We start from the raw sequence: 25,933 nt of genomic DNA, 5'->3' as shown, positions 1-25,933 counted from the left end.
CATTTAATATATATTTAGAGGGTTTTCGGCTGACAACCACAATTAAGATCATTGCGAGGCTAATCGCCGACAACATACAGTTTCAAATTCAAGATCTTTATTTCTTCCGCCATCGTTATTTTTTTAATAATATTTAGCTGGTACCAAGTGAAAGAAGCTGGCCTCGTCTACGGATCATCAGTTAAACAGGGGTTTCCAAGTTTTTTGAAAAGGGGGCCAGATTTGGTGTGGTAAAAATGTGGGGGGGGCTACCTTGGCTGATTTACGTAGACCAATATATTTAAACAAATTTTAGCAAGCCCCTCTGTGTGTCACATTTGCTTTATTATTATTATTTTTAATTCATAATATTCAACAATCTCGCCTTTGTGGCGTTCTCTTTCGACACTCGGGCTCTTGCTAAATACTGCTGCTGTGAAATTAAACTAGCTTCAAGTTGCTATAATTTCTCGCTGCGTAACTTCCCTGTAATGTGTCGTACATGTCAGCGTGTCTTGTTTGGTAATATCGCGTCACATCGAACTCTTTGAAAACAGCGACTGTCTCTTTGCAAATGAGGCGGACACAGTTGTTGCGTGTTTTCTTGAAGAAATAGTCCAATATCCACCTATCCTTGAAGCGTCGGCCATCGCAACTTTTTTTTTTTTTATTGTCGCCATTTTAGAAAATTAGAAGTAAAGGGTCACACGTGGTAATGTTGCTTGGAGTGCTCTTTAAAGTTTTTCAAACTTTCGTGAGAATAGGCTGATTTTGTGTGGACAAGATAGTTGTAGATATCAGGGTAGCAGATGTCAGGCAGAGACTGCGAAGACAGCGGGTCGAAAAATATCGATTTAGGCATCAAATATGGATCTGGCAAATGGATAGACTGAAGCTTTTCCACATAACGCCTTTTATGCAACGCATCCAATGAGTTTACAGCATCTGAAAGCACCGGGGCTTCCACAAATTGCACTATAAATTGCACGGCAAATTGAAACCATTGAGAATACGGATAAACAATGACGGACAATATGGTGGCCGGATACAGCAACACGTCATTGTGTGACGTTGGTGAGTGGGGTCTATACCAGAAATGGTAAATATCATATAAATCATGTAACAAAAATGTAACCATCAATCTTTAAGATGAGCTAATAGAGTCACTGATAATTTATGACCTCTTATTGATGACAAAGTAGCAGAAAACCCAGAAAAAAATTTTTTACAAGAATTTTGAAGCCAAAATGTTCTCCATTTCTGGAATGACTTAAATTTCGTGTATTCCGCCAGTTGTGTATCTTACATCATTGTCCCCAGGCAAGCGGTTCAGCTGCACCAGTCGACCTTGTGGGTCCAAAACCAGCTCGGTGCACATCAGCATATCTTTCGGGTATTTATCCCCAGAACCCCATTGCTTAAACAGAGCCTATGAAAAGATTTTTTTTATGTGAGAGGGAACGTGAATAAGGAATGACAGGATTAACGTTCAACAATAGTGTGGTAAAAGGACCTGCTTGAACATCTCTGGGAAGTCATAGACGTATGTTGTGCCTTGAGTTTGAGCCTGAAAACGCTTCGCTTGCAGCAAGTCCTTGGTGACATAGGGAGTGTTGATCAACATGCCTTGCAGGGGTCCCTGTTTGTCACCATATGACTGGAACATAATCTAGAAGGTAAATGACACTGATTGAATGAAGTTGAGATTTAATCAACTATTAAACCCAAAACTAAAAGGATCATATTTTCCACACCATAAAGCACATCAGAGTATAAGGCGCACCTTCAATGGCTGGCCAATTTTAAAACTGTTTTCATATACTAGTATAGGGTGCACCGCATAATAGGGCGCAGTAGTAGTAACAACTTACAATAAAGTACAGTAAAACTTTATTAACATTGTTTTGTTTGTAACAAAAAAGACTTAAAGTGCATCAATTTGCCTGAATTAAAAAAATACATTCAAGCTACATTTTTTTTACAATTTGATACAGAAAAATAAAATGTAATTAAATCAATTAAAAAAAAAATAAAAAATTCAAACTGATTAGCAACATTAACTCATGAGGACAATATGCCAAACAATTTGACCGAAAAAAAAACAAAAAAAAAACTAATAGAACAAAAACGACAGTGATATTGGACAGAGGGACAGTTTTTATTTTTGCTGGAGGCAGTATCAGCTCCTTTGCTATGGTGTGCTTTCGGTACATCCCAAGTACCGTAGTTTTCGGACTATAAATCGCTGTTTGTTTTTTTTAATAGTTTGGCAGAGGGTGCGTCTTATGCTCTGGAGCGACTTATGTGTGATTATTTACGGTCGGGTCAGGCCGACTTCTCTCTCGCCAACTTAAAAAAAAAAAAAAATATATATATATATATTCATATATTTATTAGGGCTGTCAAACGATTAAAATTTTTAATCGAGTTAATTACAGCTTAAAAATTAATCGTAATTAATCGCAATTCAAACCATCTATAAAATATGCCATATTTTTCTGTAAATTATATATATTCTGTAAAATAAATTGTTGGAATGGAAAGATAAGACACAAGATGGATATATACATTCAACATACGGTACATAAGGACTGTAGTGGGCATTTCACTCTACTGTCATTTAAATCTGTCTATGCTGTCCTCACTCCGAAGCGTCTACTTTTTCCAAAGCTAGACAGCTAGTGAACGACGCCTTAATAATCAGACTTCTTCCTTTTTCATCTGATTTATTAATAGAATGGCCTCAAACCATTGTCCTCTTTAGACCGTAGTGAAACTACAAAAAAAAGTACACAAGCATTGCATTAGCAACAACGTTAGCTTAACACGCTATACAGGTTCACTAAACATAAACAAAAAGCGTCTCATACAAAAAATATAACATTTTGCTTACTAACATAATTTGTACATTCTTTACAACAACCATACTTACGGACAAATTTTGTCCAAGGATCATATAAGCACAACATTACAACGTAGGCGTCAGCCCGAGATGTCGTGCAGCCATATTGAACTGGCAAGAAAGCAATAAACCATGTCGCAAAGCGACCACAAGAGTTCGCTGTTAGACAGCACAAAAAACCTTGCTGTAAAACTTACCAAAAGGCAGAATACTGTCTGAGCGGGACATGTGCGTTAATTGCGTCAAATATTTTAACGTGATTAATTTAAAAAATTAATTACCGTGCGTTAATGCGATTCAATTCAATTCAATTCAATTTTATTTGTATAGCCCTCAATCACAACAGAAGTCTCAAAGGGCTTTACAGAGGCAATATGATACACAATTAGAAATGAAGCAACAAAGATGAATAGATGCAGTTCGATAATTTTGACAGCCCTAATATTTATACTAAAACAATGTATGGATAATAAATAAAATAAATATTCTGTATGAAACGGAGAAGGTGCTGTGCATGCCTGCTGATGGAAAAAATATTATGTGACCCGGAGTGAATTAGCACATTATGCCTTATGATAAATTCAATCCGGGTCAAAGGGCGGAATGATGGGGGAAAATATTACATTATGCCTTTGTGATGTATAATTGCTTCTGTGACATAGATTGTAACAACATCTATTGTTTTTCACCTTGTTCCCATAGTTAGGAGACGCGCTTGAGTAGGGAATCTCATGAGATAACTTGTTTTGCACCATAGTACGCGCCTGAGTTCCATAGCTAGGAGGGAATCTCACGAGATAACTTGTTTTCACCCATAATATTTACCATTTGTTGCATCTGTTGCAGCACAGCTCATTTGTCCCATGTGAAAAGTCCTTTTTCAAGGGGGCTGAACCAAAAGTAGCTTTAATGTTTGTCATTGGACGGGGCCGCGCTGCTCGGGGGCGGAAGTTGGCCTCTCCGCCTCCGAGGGGTGCGTCCTTACAAAAGCAGACGTTGCCGGGCGACCCGTGAAGTCCGCTGGTGGATTAAGCGTACGGATCGCCCAGCTTTGTCCTTTTGCCGCTTTACTGAAGTGTTGCTGGCTTCCCACTCATTTGTCACGGTAAGCGATTTTCATTGCTAAGGGGACAACTAGTTGTGCTGTAACGATAACGCGGGGATTCCGGGATTGACAAACTCAAATATAGCGTCACGTTACCATTGTTTTTGCTTGTTTTTGATACTTGTTGCTTGCTCTTTGGGGACTGTAATCAATAAATCTCATTTATTCTGCATTTTCTAATCAATAAACATCTTCTATTGAGCAAAAGTGTGCCTGTTACTGATTCACCGCGAACCTGTAAATTTCGGAAAACACCTGCGCACGTGAACACCGCGCTCTTTTCAATCTTCCCCTCCCGCCCTGGCGCCTTACGCGAGCATCCTGGTATCTCCTTTTCGATATGGAGCAGAAAGGAGTGAAAAACAAACTAAAGACAGGGGAATTGAAAAGCAAACAACTGTGGCTGGAGTGGGATATGAAAAGGATTCAAATTGATTGTTGAAGATGCTATACAGAAACCTGTGTCAGCTTCACTGAATGTAAACGAATGGCGCTTTGGTCTCATACGAAAAATATATTTAACAAACTTTTCCAGGGTTATTTTGTTGTGTAAATGCATTTATAATGATCCTAAAAATATGTAGACTATTTAAACATTGAGAAAACTTTGTAGAAAACTCTGAAGACGGTACACAAGAAAGCCCGCCCGTCTCATCAGATCATAGGACATGGTTCCAGTAATCCATGTGCTTTGTTGACTTGTCTTCAGCAAACTGTTTGCGGGCTTTCTTGTGTACCGTCTTCAGAAGAGGCTTCCTCCTGGGGTGACAGCCATGCACACCAATTTGATGTAGAGTGCGGCATATGGTCTGAGCACTAACAGACTGACCCACCACCTCTTCAATCTCTGCAGTAATGCCGACAGCGCTCCTGTAACAATTCACATGACATTTTGGAGGGAAAATGACAAGCAGTACTCAATTTGGACATTTAGGAATGTACGTAGTTTCCAAGGGGTGTACTCACTTTTGTTGCCAGGAGTCTAGATATTAATGGCTATATTTTGAGTTATTTTGAGGGAAAAATAAATTAACTCTATTGTATAAGCTGCACACAGACTACTTTTCATTGTGTCAAAGTGTCATTTTGTCAGCGTTGTCCCATGAAAAGATAATACCTAAATATCTGCAGAAATGCGAGGGGTGTACTCACTTTTTGTGACACATTGTATAAGGCTAACTGTCGTATTTGAGAAAACGGAACCCTTTTAGGTTTGCCTTATTGTGTGGAAATCAACAAACAAAACAGACAAAAAGTTCAAATGTTCTCACTTGTCCAGAACTTGGATCGGTCACCTCCTTATACAGACTGATGTCCAAGTAATAGCCAGACTCATTCGTCAAAAAAAGACGAATCGGAATGGCGTGTCCAGTGGGAGTCAGACGAATGTTGATTTTCAGCTCGGCTTGCAGGACTCGCAGCTTCCAAAGACGGCTTCCATAGCGCATCACCATGGATCGGACAGATTCCTCAATCTGTGGGACAAAACCACACACAGAAAAGAGTCTCAACAACACCACCATCAGAAAGAAAAAAAAGTTAACCGAGACTGGCTGGCAACCAGTTTAGGTTGTACACAGCCTCCTGCCCGTTGTTAGCTGGCATCAGCTCCAGCACCCACGTGACCCTTGTGAGAACAAGCGATTCCGAAGATGAATGATTTAACAGTTAACTGAATAAAGTAATAACGAATCGGACATGTATACCGAAAAAAGGTTGTGCAACATTGGTGACTCGTGCATCAGTGATGTACTCACTTTAGATGGGTCCATAATGACCGTAGGGACAAAATTAAGGAAGATGTGGTTGCAGTCTGTGCGCACATTTGTGTTACTGAAGGCCACCTCCAATTCATCCATGGCCTCCAGCAGAAGACGTTCTCCCTCATTCTGAAGATACTCAAAAGATGCTTCCTGATTGCACACAAAGACATTATACAATATACATACCACATATTACTAACACACATAGTACAAATTAGTGGAAATGCTTTAAGTACAGTAATTTTCACACTATAAGGTACACCAGACGAAAAGCTGCCACCCACCAAATTTGACCCGAAAACAGCATTTGCTATTAGATAAGCCCAGTGTTGGGCATGTTACTTTAAAAAAGTAATTAGTTATAGTTACTCACTACTTCTTCCAAAAAAGTAACTGAGTTAGTAACTGAATTACCCTATAGTAAAAGTAACTAGTTACCAGGGAAAGTAACTATTTCCGTTACTTTAAAAAGAAGTTGTTGTATGTCAAAGAATTTGAAATTTTCTGAGCAGTATTCGAGTCAGTTGAATAGAGAAGAACCGACAGGTAGTTGTGTTATAGAACCTTGTAATATTCATTGTACCTTACCAGAAACAGATTTATCTTACAATTGAAGTGCAACAAAAATAAACAGATTTGAATTACCGTCAGTGACGGTAACGGCGTTGTAACAGCGGGGAAAAAAATTAGTTCGATTACCCCATTACTGAAAAAATAACGGCGTTATTCCCAACACTGGATAAGCCGCACTGGACTATAAGCCCCAGCTGTCTTCGCTTTATTATGAGATATTTACACCAAAATATATCATCCAGTAACACTTTATTTGACAGTGGCATCATAAGACTGTCATAAGACCAAATAAACCTCCATGAAGCTTTGAACCAATTGGCTTCAAAAAGCTTCAATTTGGCCATCACTGTTGTCTTGAGGGAGACAGTCAACCTCTGCTGCCACCTGCTGTCAACACTGTTGTCGTCCAACATGCCTCCTAGCATGTATTGCAGCGCTACAGATGTAAATAACAAATCAAAATTCATGTTCTGTGCTAATTATTTCTTCAGTTACTGTTCTAGTTGTTTCATTCATTGCTAGTTATGGAATCTGGTAACACTATTTGAAAGTGGCGCCATCAGACTGTCATAAGAACTATATTAAGACCATAAAACCATCATATTTATGTCATGACACTGCCATGAGCATGAGTGTGCGTAATGTAAACATGGTATGAGTCATACACACCTGTTTTTTATGGAAAATAATTCGGGTTTTTTTTGTTCTGATGACAACAATATTAAGCTGTCGCTGTGGGTTTACCCTCACCTGAAGGACTGCATTTATTTGAATTTTATTTAGAATATTTGTTAATTATTTTAACTTAACATTATACTTATGTTCCAATTTACTAGTATGTTTTCAAAAATAAAAGTCCTGTTCAAAGCAAAAAGTTTTTTTTTTTAACCCAGGTATCTCCAAGTAACACATTTTAGACCTGTAATTGCGACCCTGTGATAGCGTGAAACCGTGATATTTTTGCTTAAGGTTATCATACCGTCACAAACTCATGCCGGCACATGCCTACTTGCATACCAAATGTTAATATTGGGACCTACATTTCCCAAAATTTGATGTTCACATATCTGGATTACTGGAATTTATTATTATTATTATTTTTTTTTAGGGGGTTGGTTTTTGATTACCGAGGATAGTCACTTTTTAAACAAACTTACCGTATTTTTGAGACTCTAAGTCGCAGTTTTTTTTTCATAGTTTGGCTGTGGATGCGACTTATACTCTGGAGCGACTTATGTGTGATTATTTACGGTCGAGTCGGGCTTCTCTCTCGCCAACTTTTTTTCAAATAAATACATACACATATATTTATACTAAAACGATGTATGGATGTTAAATAAAATAAATAATTTAGATAAAACAGAGGGCGCTGTGCATGCCTGCGCACGTGAACGCCATGGCCCTGCTCTCTTTTCAATCTTCCCCTCCCGCCCTGGCGCCCTCTGCGAGTCGAATCCTGGTCTTTCCTTTTCGATATGGAACAGCTACAGTTGTGGTCAAAAGTTGACATACACTTGTGAAGAACATAATGTCATGGCTCTCTTGAGTTTCCAGTTATTTCTACAACTCTGATTTTTCTCCGATAGAGTGATTGGAACAGATACTTTGTCACAAAAAACATTCATGAAGTTTGGTTCTTTTATGACTTTTTTATGGGTTAACAGAAAAAGTGATCAAATCTGCTGGGTCAAAAATATACATACATGGATCTGAAAAAGCGAACCATTGACTTGAACAAGTCAGGAAAGTCACTTGGAGCCATTTCAAAGCAGCTGCAGGTCCCAAGAGCAACAGTGCAAATAATTGTAGTATAAAGTGCATGGCACTGTTTTGTCACTGCCACGATCAGGAAGAAAACGCAAGCTATCACCTGCTGCTGAGAGAAAATTGGTCAGGAGGGTGAAGATTCAACCGAGAATCACCAAAAAGCAGATCTGCCAAGAATTAGAAGCTGCTGGAACACAGGTGTCAGTGTCCACAGTCAAGCGTGTTTTGCATCTCCATGGACTGAGAGGCTGCCGTGCAAGAAGGAAGCCCTTGCTCCAAAAGCGGCACCTTAAGGCTCGACTGAAGTTTGCTGCTGATCACATGGACAAAGATAAGACCTTCTGGAGGAAAGTTCTGTGGTCAGACGAAACAAAAATCGAGCTGTTTGGCCACAATGCCCAGCAATATGTTTGGAGGAGAAAAAGTGAGGCCTTTAACCCCAAGTACACCATGCCTACCGTCAAGCACGGTGGTGGTAGTATTATGCTGTGGGGCTGTTTTGCTGCCAATGGAACTGCTGCTTTACAGAGAGTAAATGGGATAATGAAGATGGAGGATTACCTTCAAATTCTTCAAGATAACCGAACGTCATCAGCCCGAAGATTGAGTCTTGGGCGCAGTTGGGTCAATGACCCCAAACACACATCAAAAGTGGTAATGGAATGGCTAAATCAGGCTAGAATTAAGGTTTTCGAATGGCCTTCCCAAAGTCCTGACTTAAACCCCATTGAGAACTTGTGGACAGTGCTGAAGAAACAAGTCCATGTCAGAAAGCCATCAAATTTAACTGAACTGCACCAATTCTGTCAAGAGGAGTGATCAAATATTCAACCAGAAGCTTGCCAGAAGCTTGTGGATGGCTACCAAAAGCACCTAATTGAAGTGAAAATGGCCAAGGGACATGTTACCAAATATTAGCGCTGCTGTATGTATATTTTTGACCCAGCAGATTTGATCACTTTTTTCTGTTCACCCATAATAAAGTCATAAAAGAACCAAACTTCATGAATGCTTTTTGTGACAAAGAAGTATCTGTTCCAATCACTATCAGAGAAAAATCAGAGTTGTAGAAATTACTGGAAACTCAAGAGAGCCATGACATTGTGTTCTTCACAAGTGTATGTAAACTTTTGACCAAAACTGTATTTATACTATAATGATGTATGGATGTTAAAGTAAAATAAATAATTTAGATAAAACAGAGAAGGCGCTGTGTATGCCTGCACACGTGAACGCCGTGGCCCTGCTCTCTTTTCAATTTCCAATCCCGCCCTGGCGCCCTCCGCGAGTCCCATCCTGGTATTTCCTTTTCGATATGGAACAGCTAGGAAAACAAACAAACTAAAGACAAGGGAATTGAAAAGAAAACAACTGCGGCAGGAGTGGTGTATGGAAAGTATTCAAATTGATTGTTGAAGATGCTATTCAGAAACCTGTGTCGGCTTCGCTGAATGTAAGCGAATGTGGCGCTTTGGTCTTATACGAGAAATATATTTAACAAACTTTTCCAGCGTTATTTCGTTGTGTAAATGCATTAATAATGATCATAAAAATATGTAGACTATTTAAACATTGAAAAAACTCAACAACATTGAAAAAAATGTCAAATCCACTAGCCGCCTCTTAGAACAGACACAAATATATAAGATATAAATGTTAATTGAATATCCATCTTACAGTCTTGTTTAACTGAGAGAATTCGTTATAAACGACAGGCTTTAATTTGTTATCATTATGCATATATGCACAGGCATCTTCACAAATGTGATCACACAAAACACAACCACGCATCGCATCCCCGCGTTTCCTCCTTCTCCTGAGTCCTCACAAATAAAACAGAATTTCGGAGGCGTTTTTTTCGGGCTCATGCCTACAAATAAAACATAAAATTTTGTGTTTTTTCAGGCTCGGGCCAGCAAATCAAGTTAATTGATCGGGCTAGGGCTGGGTTGGGCTTTAATACCTGCGCACCGGCCGGGTCGGGCTGTATTTTTTAGGCCCGATCCAACTTCAAGCGTCATGTAATGTTAGCATACCGTACACCTTTTCAGCCTGTTGTTCTCTATTTAATTTCAACTAGTGAAATATGCATTTAAAAAGCAGCATCGAGCAGCCGAAAGAAAGTTTGGAGTTAGCAAGAAACTTGTAAGGGACTGGCGAAATAAGGTTACTCTTACTGAAATAAAGAAAACAAAAAAAGCTAATCGTGGGCTAAGAGCTAGGTAGCCTTTCAAGATGACATGTCTCTTCAAATAAATTTTCTCCAAAAATGTGACTTATACTCCGGTGCGACTCATATATGTTTTATTCCTCTCCATTGCGCATTTTTTGGCTGGTACGACTTATACTCAGGTGCGACTTATAGTCCGAAAAATACGTTAATAAACTTATTATTAAACTTATAAAGGGTTAACAGTCTCTTGCCTTTGTAATCAGATCAGAGTGGCGAATAATAGCTCGAATGAAGAATCTGTAATCTGTCACTTCTGCACCCTCCTGTACACGAGCAGCTCCCAGGTAAAGGTGCATTTTGTGGTTTGCACAGGGAACGGCAGTCAGATCAAAGTTCCTCATGCGATTCAATTCGAGCTGAAAGGCTAAAGCTGGCTCCAGGTTACGGTAGATCCGATCTTCCTGGAACTATGGAAAATAATCGAGTTTAAAAAAAACTCCTCAGCAGGACAATTAAAATTACATTCATTTTGAAAATTAATACAATAATATGAATAAAAATACCCCATCTCTTGCTCTGAAAGTGAAGAACTTGGGAAACTCCCTCTGTTGGGGATAAAAAGGAAAATCATGAACAAGTATGTGCTGCACAGAACGGAACTTCTACGAAAGGCATCTGAACAAATAATATAAATGCTTCGTGAATAAAACAATTCAATATGCAGTTAGACATTTTATATATCAACAAGCAAAAGCTGTGATGGACAAAATTACCTTCTGTGCAACCAAAAATGTGATTCTTCTGATGCCATATTCAAAAAGGGATGATCTCTACGGCCAAAAAAAACAGTATAATAACTAATTTTGTACACATTTAAAATTACAGTAGAACAGCCACTAGAGTATGTGAGCTTACCTTAGACTGGGCGAAGGATGTGAAGGCGGTCACCAAGTCGTCATCATCCTCAGTGTCTGCCGTTTTTATTGACACGTTAATGATGTGGATTGGATTCTCCCTTGTGTTCTGTGAGGAAGAGGAAGCTGAATCTCCAAAGAACCAGTAAAACAAATGACAACAAGAGCATTCACTCACCTTGAAGTTCTCATCTTCGTAAAAACTGGAGCAGGACTCTAAAAACGGCTGGCTCTCCAGCAGAGGCTCTGCAAAGCTGCAGAGAACTTCGTCAAAGTTCCTACAAAAACCAAAACATTTAAAATCAGAGATCTTAGTGTGCTTTCACACGAGACCAAAAGAACCAGGGTCCGGTTGGAGAGCTACCTCGCAGCAACACTTGCAAATGAGTTGTTGAAAAGTTGAGCATTTACACTGCACCAACCAAATTTTCCGAGTAGCATCACGTGGACGAAAGGTGCACTCATAGCATTATTTTTGCATGTTAAACATATATAGGTTATTCATATTTATTGTACTATTATAATCAGTGTATTTTATGTTTAACTTTTATCTGTATGTGTCAATTTTTGTCAATGGACTGTTTTGTGAAGCAGACATTTTGATGCAAGTTTGAAAAAAAAAAAAAAAAAAAACGCAATGTAGCATACCTGATCCTTCCCGACTCAATGCCAAGCAAACTGCAGTATATTAAAAAAATGCGCAGAGGAAAATTAAACCACAAAAGGGACCCCAAGTCACACAGGCGTGAAATCGCTCTCACTTTCGTGACTTTTTGGACTGTCAAATGGCTTACTGCACGCAGGCTATTTTTAGACCGTGACGTCGCATCGTAAAGCGGAAGTAAAGCCGAAGTGGGACATTATAGACCCGCCCTCGCATAGACACAACGTAATTTGTGCTACTTTTCTCCAGTAATCTTTCAAAAATGAACATGCCGATCACGCATTGCTTTTTTGGAACTTGTAGAAATGACTCTAGACATTATGACACATGAAGGATGTTTTCTTTATACGTTTCCGGAAACCAAAAACTCGGGAGGAAAAAGTGTGAAGACTGAATCAACTTGCGCGGACTTTAATACCAGCTCGGCGAATCCATTCACTTTTCATATGCAGTAAACATTATGTTGGGTTGGCATGGTCTTTCAGATGACAAAGAGGTAAGCCATTTTTATATTTTTAACTTATTTTTTTAGCGTAACGTTGTGCCGCACCGCTTCTGTCTGACAATGAATGACCTGAAAAGAATTACTATGGTATCTGACTGCCACTGTTACCGTTTCTGTTATATATATAAACTACTTTAGTAAGGGGGAAGTGTAAATAAATTATAGAATTAAGATGTGTTATCAATGAAAAAATTAAAAGTGTTCGTTGGCTGTCACTGAGTAGCATTTGCGATCGCTACACAAAGCTAACTAAATTACCCCCAAGAACGGTAAGAGACGTAGGACAACCAGAGGATACAGTGAGGAGAACAAGTATTTGATACACTGACAATGGGAAAACCCATTGGCAGTGTATCAAATACTTGTTCTCCCCACTGTATATAAGAAAGACAGGGCTGATGGTAAAGGATAGCTTTTTGAAACAGGAGAATGTCATTGTCAGTCGCGTCGATAAAAATGCTTAGGTCGGCTCGTTTTTTTTCATCTTTTTCAGCCTTCGACACGAAAGCCATCTCTTCAACTGAACATTTATATGTTCTTCCACATCTTTGCCAATCAATTTGGCACCAGGCACATCATTTTCAGAGAGAATTGGTAGGTTTAGCTCTGTAATCATCTCCTTCGTACACGATTTCCATTCATTTCCTATTAGGGACAAACGGTGGCTTGTCCCTACTTAGCAATAGTAGCTAATGTCATGAATATTAATGATGATTAATGTCGCCACTTCCATTGTCGCCTTCGCCTGTCTCAGCCAGTCACTCTCACACGGTATGTTCAGCAACAGCATGCAAAACACAATCGCCACATTAGAACCTGATTCTTTGTATAAAATACAACTGCTTATCGCAGCACGACAACATTTGGCCATGGCTAATCGTCTGTCATCTTGCCATTGATTTTGAATAGCGTCCGCACTGTTCTTTCGCTTCCAAGGATGCCCTGCATGTACTGTCACAGCTCCAAACTACAGTTCGGATGTCAAAATTTCTGAACTTTTCCCGTTAAGCCATCATAAAGAGTAGAAAATGAATCAAAGGTGGACCTTTTGAAATCATCAAAACACTGGAACGCCACCATAGCGCCCATTCGTTGACATGGTGGAGATAGAGCTCCTTCCAAGAAAAGATCACTGCTCTGCCGCCGCATCTTTAATTGGCCTGAAGAATTCAGTGGGACAGGAAGCCTGAAAGAATAAAGACGAATATATTGTAGAGATGTGTGCTCTGTCAAAAACAAATACAAAAACAAATAAGCACGTGAACAGCTCAGAGTATTTAAGGCAATTGTTGTTATAATTTTGCATTTTAAATATAAATCATCATCATAAATCGTGTGGATTTAGAATTATATTTTAACTTCATTGTTTCATTAAAAGAATTATGATTTCTTACCAAGATCAAAACTGTAGTTCACAATCCGAGGACAATGAATATCTCAGTCATGAGATTTTTAAAGCAACACTAGGGGTCTCTAAAAGTACAGTAGGAGCTAGCGCCTTTAGTTACCTAGCTCCTGTCTTATGGAATCAGCTTCCAGCTAATATTAAAGAGGACGACACAGTCTCTACATTTAAGATTAGACTAAAAACGTTCCTATTTGACAACGCTTATGGTCAGGCTAGTTGAAAACAGATTGGACTCACAGTTCAGTCTGAGCTGCACTAGAAGCTATAATGTGGGGGAAGTACAGCCACTGAGTCCTATCCCCTGTTTTTCATTCTACCTACCACTTGTCTTTACTTTATTTCTCTTTACTAATTCTAATATCTAGTTGACTAGTCTCTTCATCACTTGTCACCCGGTGTCACGTGCGCGCGTGCGGCAGACGTGCTGTTAAAAGTTCGGATTCCTTGTTACCAACTGCGCAAAATGCATCTTCGTTCCAGGTCCGGCAAAAAATAGCGCCGGAGCCAGTCGTTCCCATTAGGGTTGTTCCGATCATGTTTTTTTGCTCCTGATCGTTTTAGTTTGAGTATCTGCCGATCCCGATATTTCCCGATCCGATTGCTTTTTTTAGCTCCCGACTCAATTCCAATCATTCCCGATAATTTTTCATATACATTTTGGCAATGCATTAAGAAAAAATTGAATAAAACTTAGATGAATATATACATTCAACATACAGTACATAAGTACTGTATTTGTTTATTATGACAATAAATCCTCAAGATGGCATTTACATTATTAACATTCTTTCTGTGAGAGGGATCCACGATAGAAAGACTTGTGACTTTGTGTACTGTGAGTAAATACAGTGGTACCTCTACATACGAAGTTAATTCGTTCCAGGACCTTGTTTGTAAGTCGAAATGGTCGTATGTCGAGCAGGATTTTCTCATAGGAATACATTATAAGTCCATTAATTCGTTCCACAGCCCAAAAACCTACAGTAAATCCTTAATAAATACTGCTGGTACTATTAAAAATGGCAATTAAACATAGCAAAACAAATAAATTATGAATAAAAATCGGAATAATATAATAATAATAATAATAATTAATAATCATTCCTGTAAATAATGTAACGAATCGGATTCTAATGTGGCGGACACTTTTTGCTGTACCTGAACGCACCGCGGGGCTGACGTCACAGTGAGATAGGTCAGTGCGGTAGAGATAATACTTTCGTTTTCTCAAGAGCACAGTCAACCGCGGAGGGAAATGGACGTTTTGTGTTGAATAAGTTCTTAAATAAATGATAAAAACGTGACAAAGCTGGCGATTTCCTAGGCGACGTTACCACAATAATATTGTCAACCTTAACTTAGAAAGACTGGCGAACGGCGGTCGGAAGAGGACCGTGGAGCTGTATTGTTGAGCCAGCTCATGGATGCGCACCCCAGCGCTCATATTTTTATATAATTTGCATTTTCATTTCAAAGGTAAGCATCACTTTTTTCCTTGTTTGACATACCGTACCAACGTTTTGAATATCTGTGTTGATTTCTCACACATGAAAATCCGCCATGCGTTCGTTTGCGGTGTTGTCATGTCGTCGTATTTGGAGCATGTCGTCGGATGTAGAAACAAATGGCGAGTCAAATTTTACGTCGGATGTCGAAAAGATCGGTTGTCGAAGCGATCGTATGTCGAGGTACCACTGTATTGCCATCTAGTGTATTTGTTGAGCTTTCAGTAAATGATTCTGCAGGCATGCCCCAATGCATGATGGGAAGTAAAACCATGACTGTGCGTCATGCTACCAATGGATATACTGTATCTTCTCTGCTTTGGGAAATAACTTAAGGTGTTAAGACAAAGATCTATTGCCACCTTGCTTCCCCGCATTGCTTCCCATGATATTTCTAATCATAGGGAGAGGCATTGCAAGGTATTAGCCAATTGAAGAATGCTTCAAAGGCTGCATAAGTTCTCTCTACTCATGTTGTGCTGCCTTTTATCTCTCTATAAAGGTAAAACGGTGTCAATACAGATTGAGCGCGACAACGAGTGAGAGGATCGTGCAGCGTATATTTTAATAGTGTTAAATATTTCAAGGTAACACATTTTTTATTAAATTACTTGCTGCCGTTATCGGGATATTTTTGATAACCCTACGTTAAGCCTAAACTAAAGGCTCTGGATGAGTGTAATTTATTATGTCTGTAAAGTTAAATACAATAACAAACGATTTAATTAAAATATACAGTATATATATTTGTTAAAAAAAGGCATGGCTGATATTTTTTTGCCGATTCTGATACTTTGAAAATGACGTGATCGGACCCGATCGATCGGAATGCCGATCGATCAGGACATCTCTAGTTCCCATTATATCCTATTGTTCAATGTATACCGGCCGCGCCAGTGCACCGAATTGACTGCGGACCATCTCCTGCGTGCCGGTGTTGTTGACGTGTGGCGCGCTCCCGTCAGGGGTGACATTTCACACGGAGCGGCTATTTTTCGGCAGAACACCGGATATTTGAGTGGCTAATTAAGAGCGCTGTGCTTCAAACTCGTCCTGTTTATGAAAGTCGATTGTCATATGCTGGTGTTGTGCAGTAATGAGCAGATGTGACTTCTGTGGCATGCGCCAACTTTTTAAATGCGCGGACACACTAGATATCATGAAATAGCAAACTAGATGTGCCACGTCCCATGCCATTGGCTACGTGAGCCCAGAGTGATTATGGGACACGTAGTCCATACACTGCATCGATGAATTATTAACCGCCATGACTGAATGGAAGTTAAGAAGGCCAAATCAATCCATACCAGTGACTATAGATAATGCTGCAAATATTGTTAATTCAGTACGTGACACAGATGGATTCGGACCACAAATAGGATGTCTTGGTCATGTAGTAAACCTAGCTGCTAAGAGAGCTGTAGCAATCAACAGTGTGCCCCGCCTCACGTTACAAACAGTAATATATATACACTAAATTTCTTCAGATCAGTAAGAAGTAAGCACATAGATATTATGCACTAAAATGCATGTTTATATGATGGAAATTTAATTTTTGCACGTTTGCAAAAAAAAAAAAAAAAAAAAAGAAACAAAAAATAAAGTTTTTTTTTTTTTTTTTCCAGAGCTTTAAATTTATTGAATCAGATCGAAAATCGTGTCCCCAGCATCGAAAATCGTACCGAACAGTGACTTAACTGCAAGGTTGCATCCCTATGGAACACCATTGCAGAAGCTATGAGGGGAAACGTTTTCATTTGCCTAAATGCTTAAGTTATTAACTGCAATTGTATTTTTTTTTCTTGAAAAACACATTTTATTTATTCCGTGTTTCTTTGCGGTATTAATATTGTTGTCTTTTACTTAAGATGCATGGTCTACTTTTTTTAGTTGTGATTTCTTATCGCGTTTAAATGGGTGTGCTTGATCTATTAATATATACAGTATTCTCACTGTGTTATTGTAAATTGGTCTTAAAAAAATTGGGGGGGGGCAATAATATCGCATATCGCAATAATTTATGAGATAAATTATCGCACGCTAAAATTTGTTAGCGCGACAGGCCTAGGTGGCGTATTCTGTAAAGCAGTCAGAACATTTGTAGTTTTTCTGTGTGACAGGGTTCCTGCTACCCTCCTCAAAGTTAATTAGTGCTGGTGAAAGCGATACAGACCCCCTCAAGATATAAAAAAGCTGTTATTCAACTAGTTGTCAGTCGACATATCATCACAAATGTTATGAAAATATTTTACAAAGGTTGAAAAAATACCTAGTGTTGCTTTAAGAGAAACAAGCAAAAGTGAATTATCTGCTGGATGAACCTAACAGAAATATGGAGATCAGCTCATAAATGTGAATTAGGAAGGACTTGTTGTAATAGTCCTTGAGGATAAACACTTCTGGACTGAGAGGAGGGGAGAAAATGCAATACAATACAACTGGCATGCTTTACTGTGAGACATACACACCATCAGGTGTAGTTGGCTGGGAGGAGCTTTACTCTACCTGTTCAGAGTAGGGCTGCTCCCTCTGAAATAAGATGATTGACAGTGGAATATTAGCAGTGGAGGACCAACAACCTCCTCTACCCCTAAGCATGATGACATACACTTCACATTCCTGTTCAGTGAGTAGAACTATTCTACAAAGACATTGGTTAGGAATTAAAACATGATACAAAATGTTATCTGCTTTGATGCCATTGAAATAAAACTATATGCTGCTTATGTTCTTGTTCCAAAGCTGCCTCAGAGGAAGTCCACCATCTGTTCTATACACTCTATTCATGACATAATAGCATTTGTGGCATATGGTATAGGATAGGAGTCGGCAACCTTCAACACTCTTAGAGCCATTTTGATCCAGTTTCGGCAAAATAGTCATCACTGGGAGCTGCAAGCACATATTTACTTTTGAACTGATTGCGTCAGGTCGATTGTGTATGTGTGTACCGTAATTTTCAGACTATAAACAGCTACCTTTTTCCCTCATTTTGAATCCTGAGGCTTATAGTCCAGTGCGGCTTATTTGTTGATTTATTTGGGTTAATACTTAAAGTGTTATTTGACAGTGGCGTCCTAAGACTGTCATAGGACCGTCATAATTATGACATGACACTATCATGGGCATGACTGAATGCTTATGACAGACGTCATTAAGTGTCATCTGGCAAATTATGTGGTTAACTCCATTAATGTCCAGCTCAGATCTTTTACATCCATTCAAAAGTGGGAAAATTTGCCAGATGACACTAAATAACATCTGTTATACAGCCGGGCGGTATACAAAAAATTTACCGTTACTGAAATTCTTCATGTTGACCAACGTAATTTTGACCATGTCTGGTAAATTCGGTAATTTAATAAAACAAGAAAATATGGTCTTTTCATCCCGCTTTGACTGTGTTGTTCGGCTATGTTTATTCCCCTTTAAGAAAGCAGTCAGTGTGCTTAGTATGAAGTCACGTGGTTATCAGGAACTCAAACAAACAGAAACCCGGTAGGCTAACACTAGCGGCTAACGCTAGCGACTATCGCTACAAGCAAATGTGATGGAGTCAGGCTTACGGGAACTTCGCCAAACTTTCACCCAAAATTAAGTAGACTCTTGGCGGCCTCCAAACGGGCTTTCACGCGCTTTCCTCCCTGGTTCTCACGATTTGTACTGGTAGCCATGCCACAGCCTAACGCTAGCGGCTAATAAAATGAGCGTGATGGATTTGGATAGCGGCTCCAACCTTGACAAAACGCCTGAACTTAATGAGTGGATTGGGCAAGGACTGCATCTAGCAATTAGTATGTCGCGTTATTTTGCATCTGTGTGCGTGTGTGTGATTTCTTTGATATCTTTTATGAGGGTAAAGTATTAAGCACAAATTATAATGTAACAGTGAAGCCTCTAATATGACCGTTTAATGGCCACAGCTATTTTTCTGTATGTGCTTGCTTCATGCTGTGTCATTACTGCCATGACAAAATCTTAAATGTTTTATTGGCAAAAGAGCAATATAGCCTTAATGTTTGTGAGGGTGTGTGTGTGTGTGTGTGTGTTTGTGGGGGGGTACATGTGTGCGTGCATGTATTAAAAAATGCTCTGGGGGAAAAACCTGAAAGTAAACACTTGTGTTGAATAATTATGTCACAGCAGCCATTAACAATAAGTTGTCCGTTTGAAGTGTTTTGTTCAAAGTGTAAGCCATTTGTGTTATAATGACATGTTTGCACAGTCATGATATTGACTCTTATAATGTTGTACATTGTTCAAGTCATACAAGCTGTTATAAATGTTCATACTTGAATTGTTATGGTTTACAAGAAATTTTTATAAACTTAATGTTTAGATTGCATGTACAGTTGTTTAAATATGTTAAATTGAAATCTGGTAAATAAATCAACAAGAAACAGTTCATTTGTATTTCACGCATTGATTCAGATTTTCAAATTATATAACAGTCCGCTTGGGCGAATTTATTGGCATTTATCGTTATCGAGGTAAATCCGCTCAATTTCCCGTGATACGTACTTCAGGCCATATCACCCAGCCCTAATCTGTTATACACATTCATTAATGCTCATGACAGTGTCATGTCATAATTATGATTGTCTTATGGCGCCACTTTCAAATAAAGCGTTAGCAAATACCATAAATAGCAAATAATGAAACAACTCAACAGTAACTGAAGAAATAATTACCACAGAATATTAGTTTTGATTGTTATTTACACGTTTAGCGCTGCAATGCCTGCGAGGAGGCATGTTGGATGACAACAGTGTTGACAGCAGGTGGCAGCAGAGGTTGACTGTCTCTCCCAAAGGAGCAAAGATGGCCAAATGAAGCTTCTTGAAGCAATGAAGCTTCGCAGCTAATTGGTTCTCAAAGTTTCATGGTGTTCATTTGGTCTTATGACAGTCTTATGATGCCGCTGTCAAATAAAGTGTTACCTGTTAATATCTTTTGGTGTAAATATCCCATAATACAGTGAGGCTTATAGTCCAGTGCAGCTTATGAACAAATGTTGTTTTCATGTCAAATTTGGTGAGTGGCGGCTTGTAGTCAGGTGTGCCCTTATAGACCGAAAATTACGGTATACATATTGATATATATTGTGGTGCATATTTGACATAACAAAAGATTTTAGCCTCCTTTAACCATTTGGTATTTCATTAAGTCTTTGCGCATGTGAATAGAGCAAAGAATTGTGTGTACACCTTCCCATTTACAGCCGTGACTTTACATAGTTGGTGAATTAATGACTTGCGTGAGTCTTCTTTTAAGATACAATGCAGTGATCCTGATGATCTGCCTATTACCGTAATTATCGGGAGGATAATTATTTCTGCCAGCTAGGGCTGCCAAAAAACGATAATTCGATAGTTCAACAACTAATCGGAACGAATCGACCACCGTTTTGATAGATGGCAAATGGTTCCAAAACACTGACCTTAAATTTGTCCACATCAACTATTTTTAGCCTATTAATGGCAAATATTTTCTTGTTTCTTTTTCATTATTATTTTTTCCTTTCAATCTTTTTTAAAAAGGGAGAAAACGGTATTTATTAACTTTTAGTTTTTCATTTTTTAACATATACAGGTAGTCCCCAGGTTATGACGGAAGCTACTTACGACATGGCTGTGGAGTGACAGAGGTGACAGCCTGCGCACACATTTGTCGCTTGTGAAGCATCCAGAGGTGACGGCTGAATATAACCCCATCTGTACTCTTTATTATGCGTTTTCAATTGTGGTCGAATAATTGGGGCGAGTTTATGTGATTGTTTTTGATGATGTGCGGACGCTAATTGATACATGCTAATCACTTATTATCGCTGTATCATCAGCTACTTGTGAACGCAAATATGAATTGCTATTATTGAAGATGAGACTGATTTAATTTCATTTTATTTTAGGTTCATTTTTCAAGTGTTGATGTCATGAGCAGCTGAATAAACTCAAAAAAACCATGCAGACGTCTGACATCGTCATTTCAGAGCTTAGCTCCAACATCTTGGCAAGGACAGTACAATGACATGTAATACATGTTTTTGGATAGGTTTTTTTTTTCAATTTATAGGGGGTTTTGACAAATTTAAAGGGTTAATTCAGACTCAGGGTTACATCGCCAGCGCAGGAACGGAACTCGCTCATAAACTGGGGACGACCTGTATATATTTTCATTTCATACAGTGGGGCAAATAAATATTTAGTCAACCACTAATTGTGCAAGTTCTCCCACTTGAAAATATTAGAGAGGCCTGTAATTGTCAACATGGGTAAACCTCAACCATTAGAGACACAATGTGGGAAAAAAAACAGAAAATCACATTGTTTGATTTTTAAAGAATTTATTTGCAAATCATGGTGGAAAATAAGTATTTGGTCAATACTAAAAGTTCATCTCAATACTTTGTTATGTACCCTTTGTTGGCAATAACGGAGGCCAAACGTTTTCTGTAACTCTTCACAAGCTTTTCACACAGTGTTGCTGGCATTTTGGCCCATTCCTCCATGCAGAGCTCCTCTAGAGCAGTGATGTTTTGGGGCTGTCATTGGGCAACACGGACTTTCAACTCCCTCCACAGATGTTCTATGGGGTTGAGATCTGGAGACGGGCTAGGCCATTCCAGGACCTTGAAATGCTTCTCACGAAGCCACTCCTTTGTTGCCTTGGCTGTGTGTTTGGGATCATTGTCACGCTGAAAGACCCAGCCACGTCTCATCTTCAATGCCCTTGCTGATGGAAGGAGATTTACACTCAAATTCTCTCGATACATGGCCCCATTCATTCTTTCCTTTACACAGATCAGTCGTCCTGGTCCCTTTGCAGAAAAATAGCCCCAAAGCATGATGTTTCCACCCCCATGCTTCACAGTGGGTATGGTGTTCTTCAGATGCAATTCAGTATTCTTTCTCCTCCAAACACGAGTACCTGTGTTTCTACCAAAAAGTTCTATTTTGGTTTCATCTGACCATAACACATTCTCCCAGTCCTCTTCTGGATCATTCAAATGCTCTCTAGCGAACCGCAGGCGGGCCTGGACATGTATTTTCTTCAACAGGGGGACACGTCTGGCAGTGCAGGATTTGAGTCCCTGGCGGCGCATTGTGTTACTGATAGTAGCCCTTGTTACTGTGGTCCCAGCTCTCAGTAAGTCATTCACTAGGTCCCACCGTGTGTTTCTGAGATTTTTGCTCACCGTTCTTATTATTTTGACGCCACGGGGTGAGATCTTGCATGGGGCCCCAGATCGAGGGAGATTATAAGTGGTCTTGTATGTCTTCCATTTTGTAATAATTGCTCCAACAGTTGATTTCTTTACACCAAGCGTTTTACCTATTGCAGATTCAGTCTTCCCAGCCTGGTGCAGGTCTACAATTTTGTCTCTGGTGTCCTTCGACAGCTCTTTGGTCTTGGCCATAGTGGAGTTTGGAGTGTCTATCTATTAGTCTATTTTATACTTATATAGCGCTTTTTCACCTTTCAAGGCGCTCAAAGCGCTTTACACTATCTCTCCATCTACCTACTGGTGACGCAGCACCAGGAGCAACGTGGTGTTCAGTATCTTGCGCAAAAAAAAAATTCAGGCAAATTGATGCGCGTTGTCTTTTCTGTTACAAACAAAACAATGTTAATAAAGTTATACTTTATCAGTTGATCTCTTTTATTTTCTCTAATGGAAAAAAAGGATACAATGTGAGTGTGACTGAAGTTGTGGACAGGTGTCTTTTATACCGATAATGAGTTAAAACAGGTGCCACTAATACAGGTAACGAGTTGAGCCTGGTTAGACCTCATTAGAAGAAGTTAGACCTCTTTGACAGCCAGAAATCTTGCTTGTTTGTAGGTGACTAAATACTTATTTTCCACTCTAATTTGGAAATAAATTCTTTAAAAATCAAACAATGTGATTTTCTGTTTTTTTTCCCACATTCTGTTTCTCATGGTTGAGGTTTACCCATGTTGATAATTACAGGCCTCTCTAATCTTTTCAAGTAGGAGAACTTGCAGAATTGGTGGTTGACTAAATACTTATTTGCCCCACTGTGAATAAATAAATAAATGGGAGTAAAACGATAAATATGCTCTTTCACAATATGCTTTTAAATAATAGTAACTTCTCTTTTTTTAAATGATAAAAAAAATATTTCTTAAAAAAAAGTAAATATCTGATTTCTATAGTCCTTGATATTTTATTGAGAATAACACAAATTTTATTTGGCCAAAAAACATGAAGTCTATACATCATGACAAAATGATGTGGCGGGCCAGATATGGCTGCAAGGCTGCAGGTTTGACACCTTTAGTGTAGGATATTCAATCTGGCTACAGGTCGCCATTCATCGAGAGGAATTTAAAAACGTTTGGCAAAGGCCAAAATGTTACCTGTTGGGATGTGATGATGGCAGCATGAATTGAAAATCTACAGCGCACGTTCCATCCTTCAGCTTGTGATGTTGGATACTGTTGAGCTCATAGGCGATGTAAGCTCTGCGCACATACACCTGGAAACCAAAAACCAAAAAAAAACTTATTATGTAATTATTACTAAACTACAAAATAGATAAGCTAGAGTGAAATCAATACGCGTACCTCCAGTGCAGCCATACAGACAACTTGATTAGAGTGGTAGAAGAAATTTGGCAATACATCAAATATTGACGTTTCAGAGAGGATGAGTTTCTGGTGGAAATAGAAGATCAGAAATGATTTGATGCCAAAGCTGTCGAAATTTTAGTGATTACCTTCAGGTTCTCAGGGCAGAACTGATGGCCATACATGTCAATAGCAGAGAGGAAGATGGATTCTACTTGGTTGTGTCTCAGTTCATAAGACGGCAAATGAGAGGCGATCAGTACCTACGCCAAAATATTAAACAGAAAACGTATGTATATCAGTAAAGTACCGTAATTTTCAAACTATAAGACGCTACTTTTTTCCTTCACTTTGAATCCCGCTGTTTATAGTCCAGTGCGGCTTATACAGTGCCTTCCATAATTATTGGCACCCCTGGTTAAGATGTGTTTTTTAGCTTCTAATATATATTTTTTAAATTCAAATAATATGGGACCTTAAGGGAAAAAAAGAGAAAAATCCAACCTTCAATACAAGTGCATTTGGTGGGTGGCGGCTTTTTGTCAGGTGGGCCTTATAGTGCAAAAATTACGGTACTACACATTCAACTTAAATGTGTTGTACTTTAGTACATGTCAAGCAGTGTTGTTTAACAGCGTTTCTAATGGCGTGATTCTGTTTCAGTAGTGAGTAGCAACCCTGTTACAGTTACTAAGGATGTGAAGGGGCGTGTTACTAAAATTTGGTTGAATGAGGCGCAAGTTGTCTGATTTCATCACGTGATAATGATTGGCAATGCGGCTCGGAGTGTTAGCATAGCATTCAGGTTCTTGTTAGCATTAGCATTTAGCGTAGCGAACGTCATCTTTAACTTTCGGACAACTCTTTTTATTTCATTTTTTTTAACAAACAGTTCGTGGCATCCAGGTGGGTACAATTACGTAAAAATAATACATTATCATTAGAAAGTTGGCGTTGTCCTTGTAGACACTACAATATATATATTTTTTAAATTACCAAAAATAGTCACTCGGCCTAAATGGTTCTTGAATGACGTATCCATGAACCTTGTGTGATGTTTTTTAATTAAAAAAAAAACAAACAAACAACGTGATCCTAACTATGCTATCCTCATTAAAATATGAAAAACTATAAATGTTTGGGTGGTTTTAGTTAAAGTAGACACTGTATTTTCATCCGTGTGATTTTGACAAAAATCAGATCATATTTGATGGTGATTTATGCAGAAACGTGAGAAATTCCAAAAGGTTCAGATACTTTTTCCCTACCGTTACAGTTATATAGGTGAAATTTTTAAATTAAATCAGTTAATAAAAACATCTTTTATGAAAAGATGTTATAGAATGTATTACGGCTGCAGCTATCGATTATTGTAGTAGTCAAAAAGCAAAAGCCCGCTAGCTTAAATGCTAGAAAATGCTCACAATTTTTTTTTAAAGCTCTTAATAAATCGTTCAAACACATATTCCCATGAAAAAAAATTGCTGGATACACCTATAAACTAAATTCCGAATGCATAAAAAACATTAGCTCAAACAAAAACTTACATAATGTTGGTCTTAACAGGCAGCAGCTGGATTCAGCCATGTAAAATGAGATAGGTCATATTCACTGTTGCCACAAGATGGCAGTCTATCCACCCAAATCAGTAAAACTAAAAGCAAACATTTTCAAAACAAACCATCATAACGCCACTAATTTAACAAATACTCGAAGCAGCAAAATTTGATTCGAAGCTTTTTTCTAATCGAATTACTCAAGTAACATGTAGAACATGAAAAGTGACATCAGTTACTTTGCTGAGTAACTAATTACTCTTACTACGAGAAAGCTGAGTTACTAACTGAATTACTTTTTGGAAGAAGTAATTTCTAACTGTAACTAATTACGAGACTGAAATTACACAATATTGTTTTGATATGCACTGCACAAGGCCTTACCTGTCTGGCTCTTAAGGCTACCTTTGAATTCTCCATCTTACTGAGCTGAGTTAGTTCATTAAGAATCACCATCAACTCATCTGCCAAAGTCGGATCCCTTCCACACAGTTGATCCTATAGAAATTCAAATATATTCTAAGTTG

At 38.6% G+C, this 25,933-nt stretch overlaps 1 protein-coding gene across 3 annotated transcripts in view; it reads right to left on the bottom strand.

Annotated features, from left to right (window-relative positions):
- LOC130913089 (acetyl-CoA carboxylase-like) overlaps window positions 1–25,933 on the bottom strand; it is a 100,284-nt gene that overhangs the window by 26,589 nt on the left and 47,762 nt on the right. Inside the window, exons 25-39 of one of the 3 annotated variants that reach the window (XM_057831399.1) lie at window positions 25,791–25,904; window positions 24,000–24,113; window positions 23,848–23,937; window positions 23,641–23,759; window positions 17,764–17,787; window positions 13,391–13,531; window positions 11,355–11,454; window positions 11,178–11,285; window positions 11,036–11,092; window positions 10,826–10,867; window positions 10,514–10,729; window positions 5,744–5,899; window positions 5,258–5,461; window positions 1,493–1,648; window positions 1,286–1,408 (exon numbers count right to left, since the gene is read on the bottom strand). In XM_057831399.1, coding sequence (XP_057687382.1) covers window positions 1,286–1,408; window positions 1,493–1,648; window positions 5,258–5,461; window positions 5,744–5,899; window positions 10,514–10,729; window positions 10,826–10,867; window positions 11,036–11,092; window positions 11,178–11,285; window positions 11,355–11,454; window positions 13,391–13,531; window positions 17,764–17,787; window positions 23,641–23,759; window positions 23,848–23,937; window positions 24,000–24,113; window positions 25,791–25,904 — 1,764 coding nt within the window. Of the gene's footprint in view, window positions 1–1,285; window positions 1,409–1,492; window positions 1,649–5,257; window positions 5,462–5,743; window positions 5,900–10,513; window positions 10,730–10,825; window positions 10,868–11,035; window positions 11,093–11,177; window positions 11,286–11,354; window positions 11,455–13,390; window positions 13,532–17,726; window positions 17,788–23,640; window positions 23,760–23,847; window positions 23,938–23,999; window positions 24,114–25,790; window positions 25,905–25,933 lie in introns of those variants that run through there. The other 2 variants (XM_057831400.1, XM_057831401.1) reach the window with 2 other exon arrangements.

This window comes from Corythoichthys intestinalis, chromosome 3, assembly GCF_030265065.1.
Source record: "Corythoichthys intestinalis isolate RoL2023-P3 chromosome 3, ASM3026506v1, whole genome shotgun sequence".
Lineage (NCBI taxonomy): Eukaryota > Metazoa > Chordata > Actinopteri > Syngnathiformes > Syngnathidae > Corythoichthys > Corythoichthys intestinalis.
This window is presented reverse-complemented; position numbering and strand designations above follow the sequence as displayed.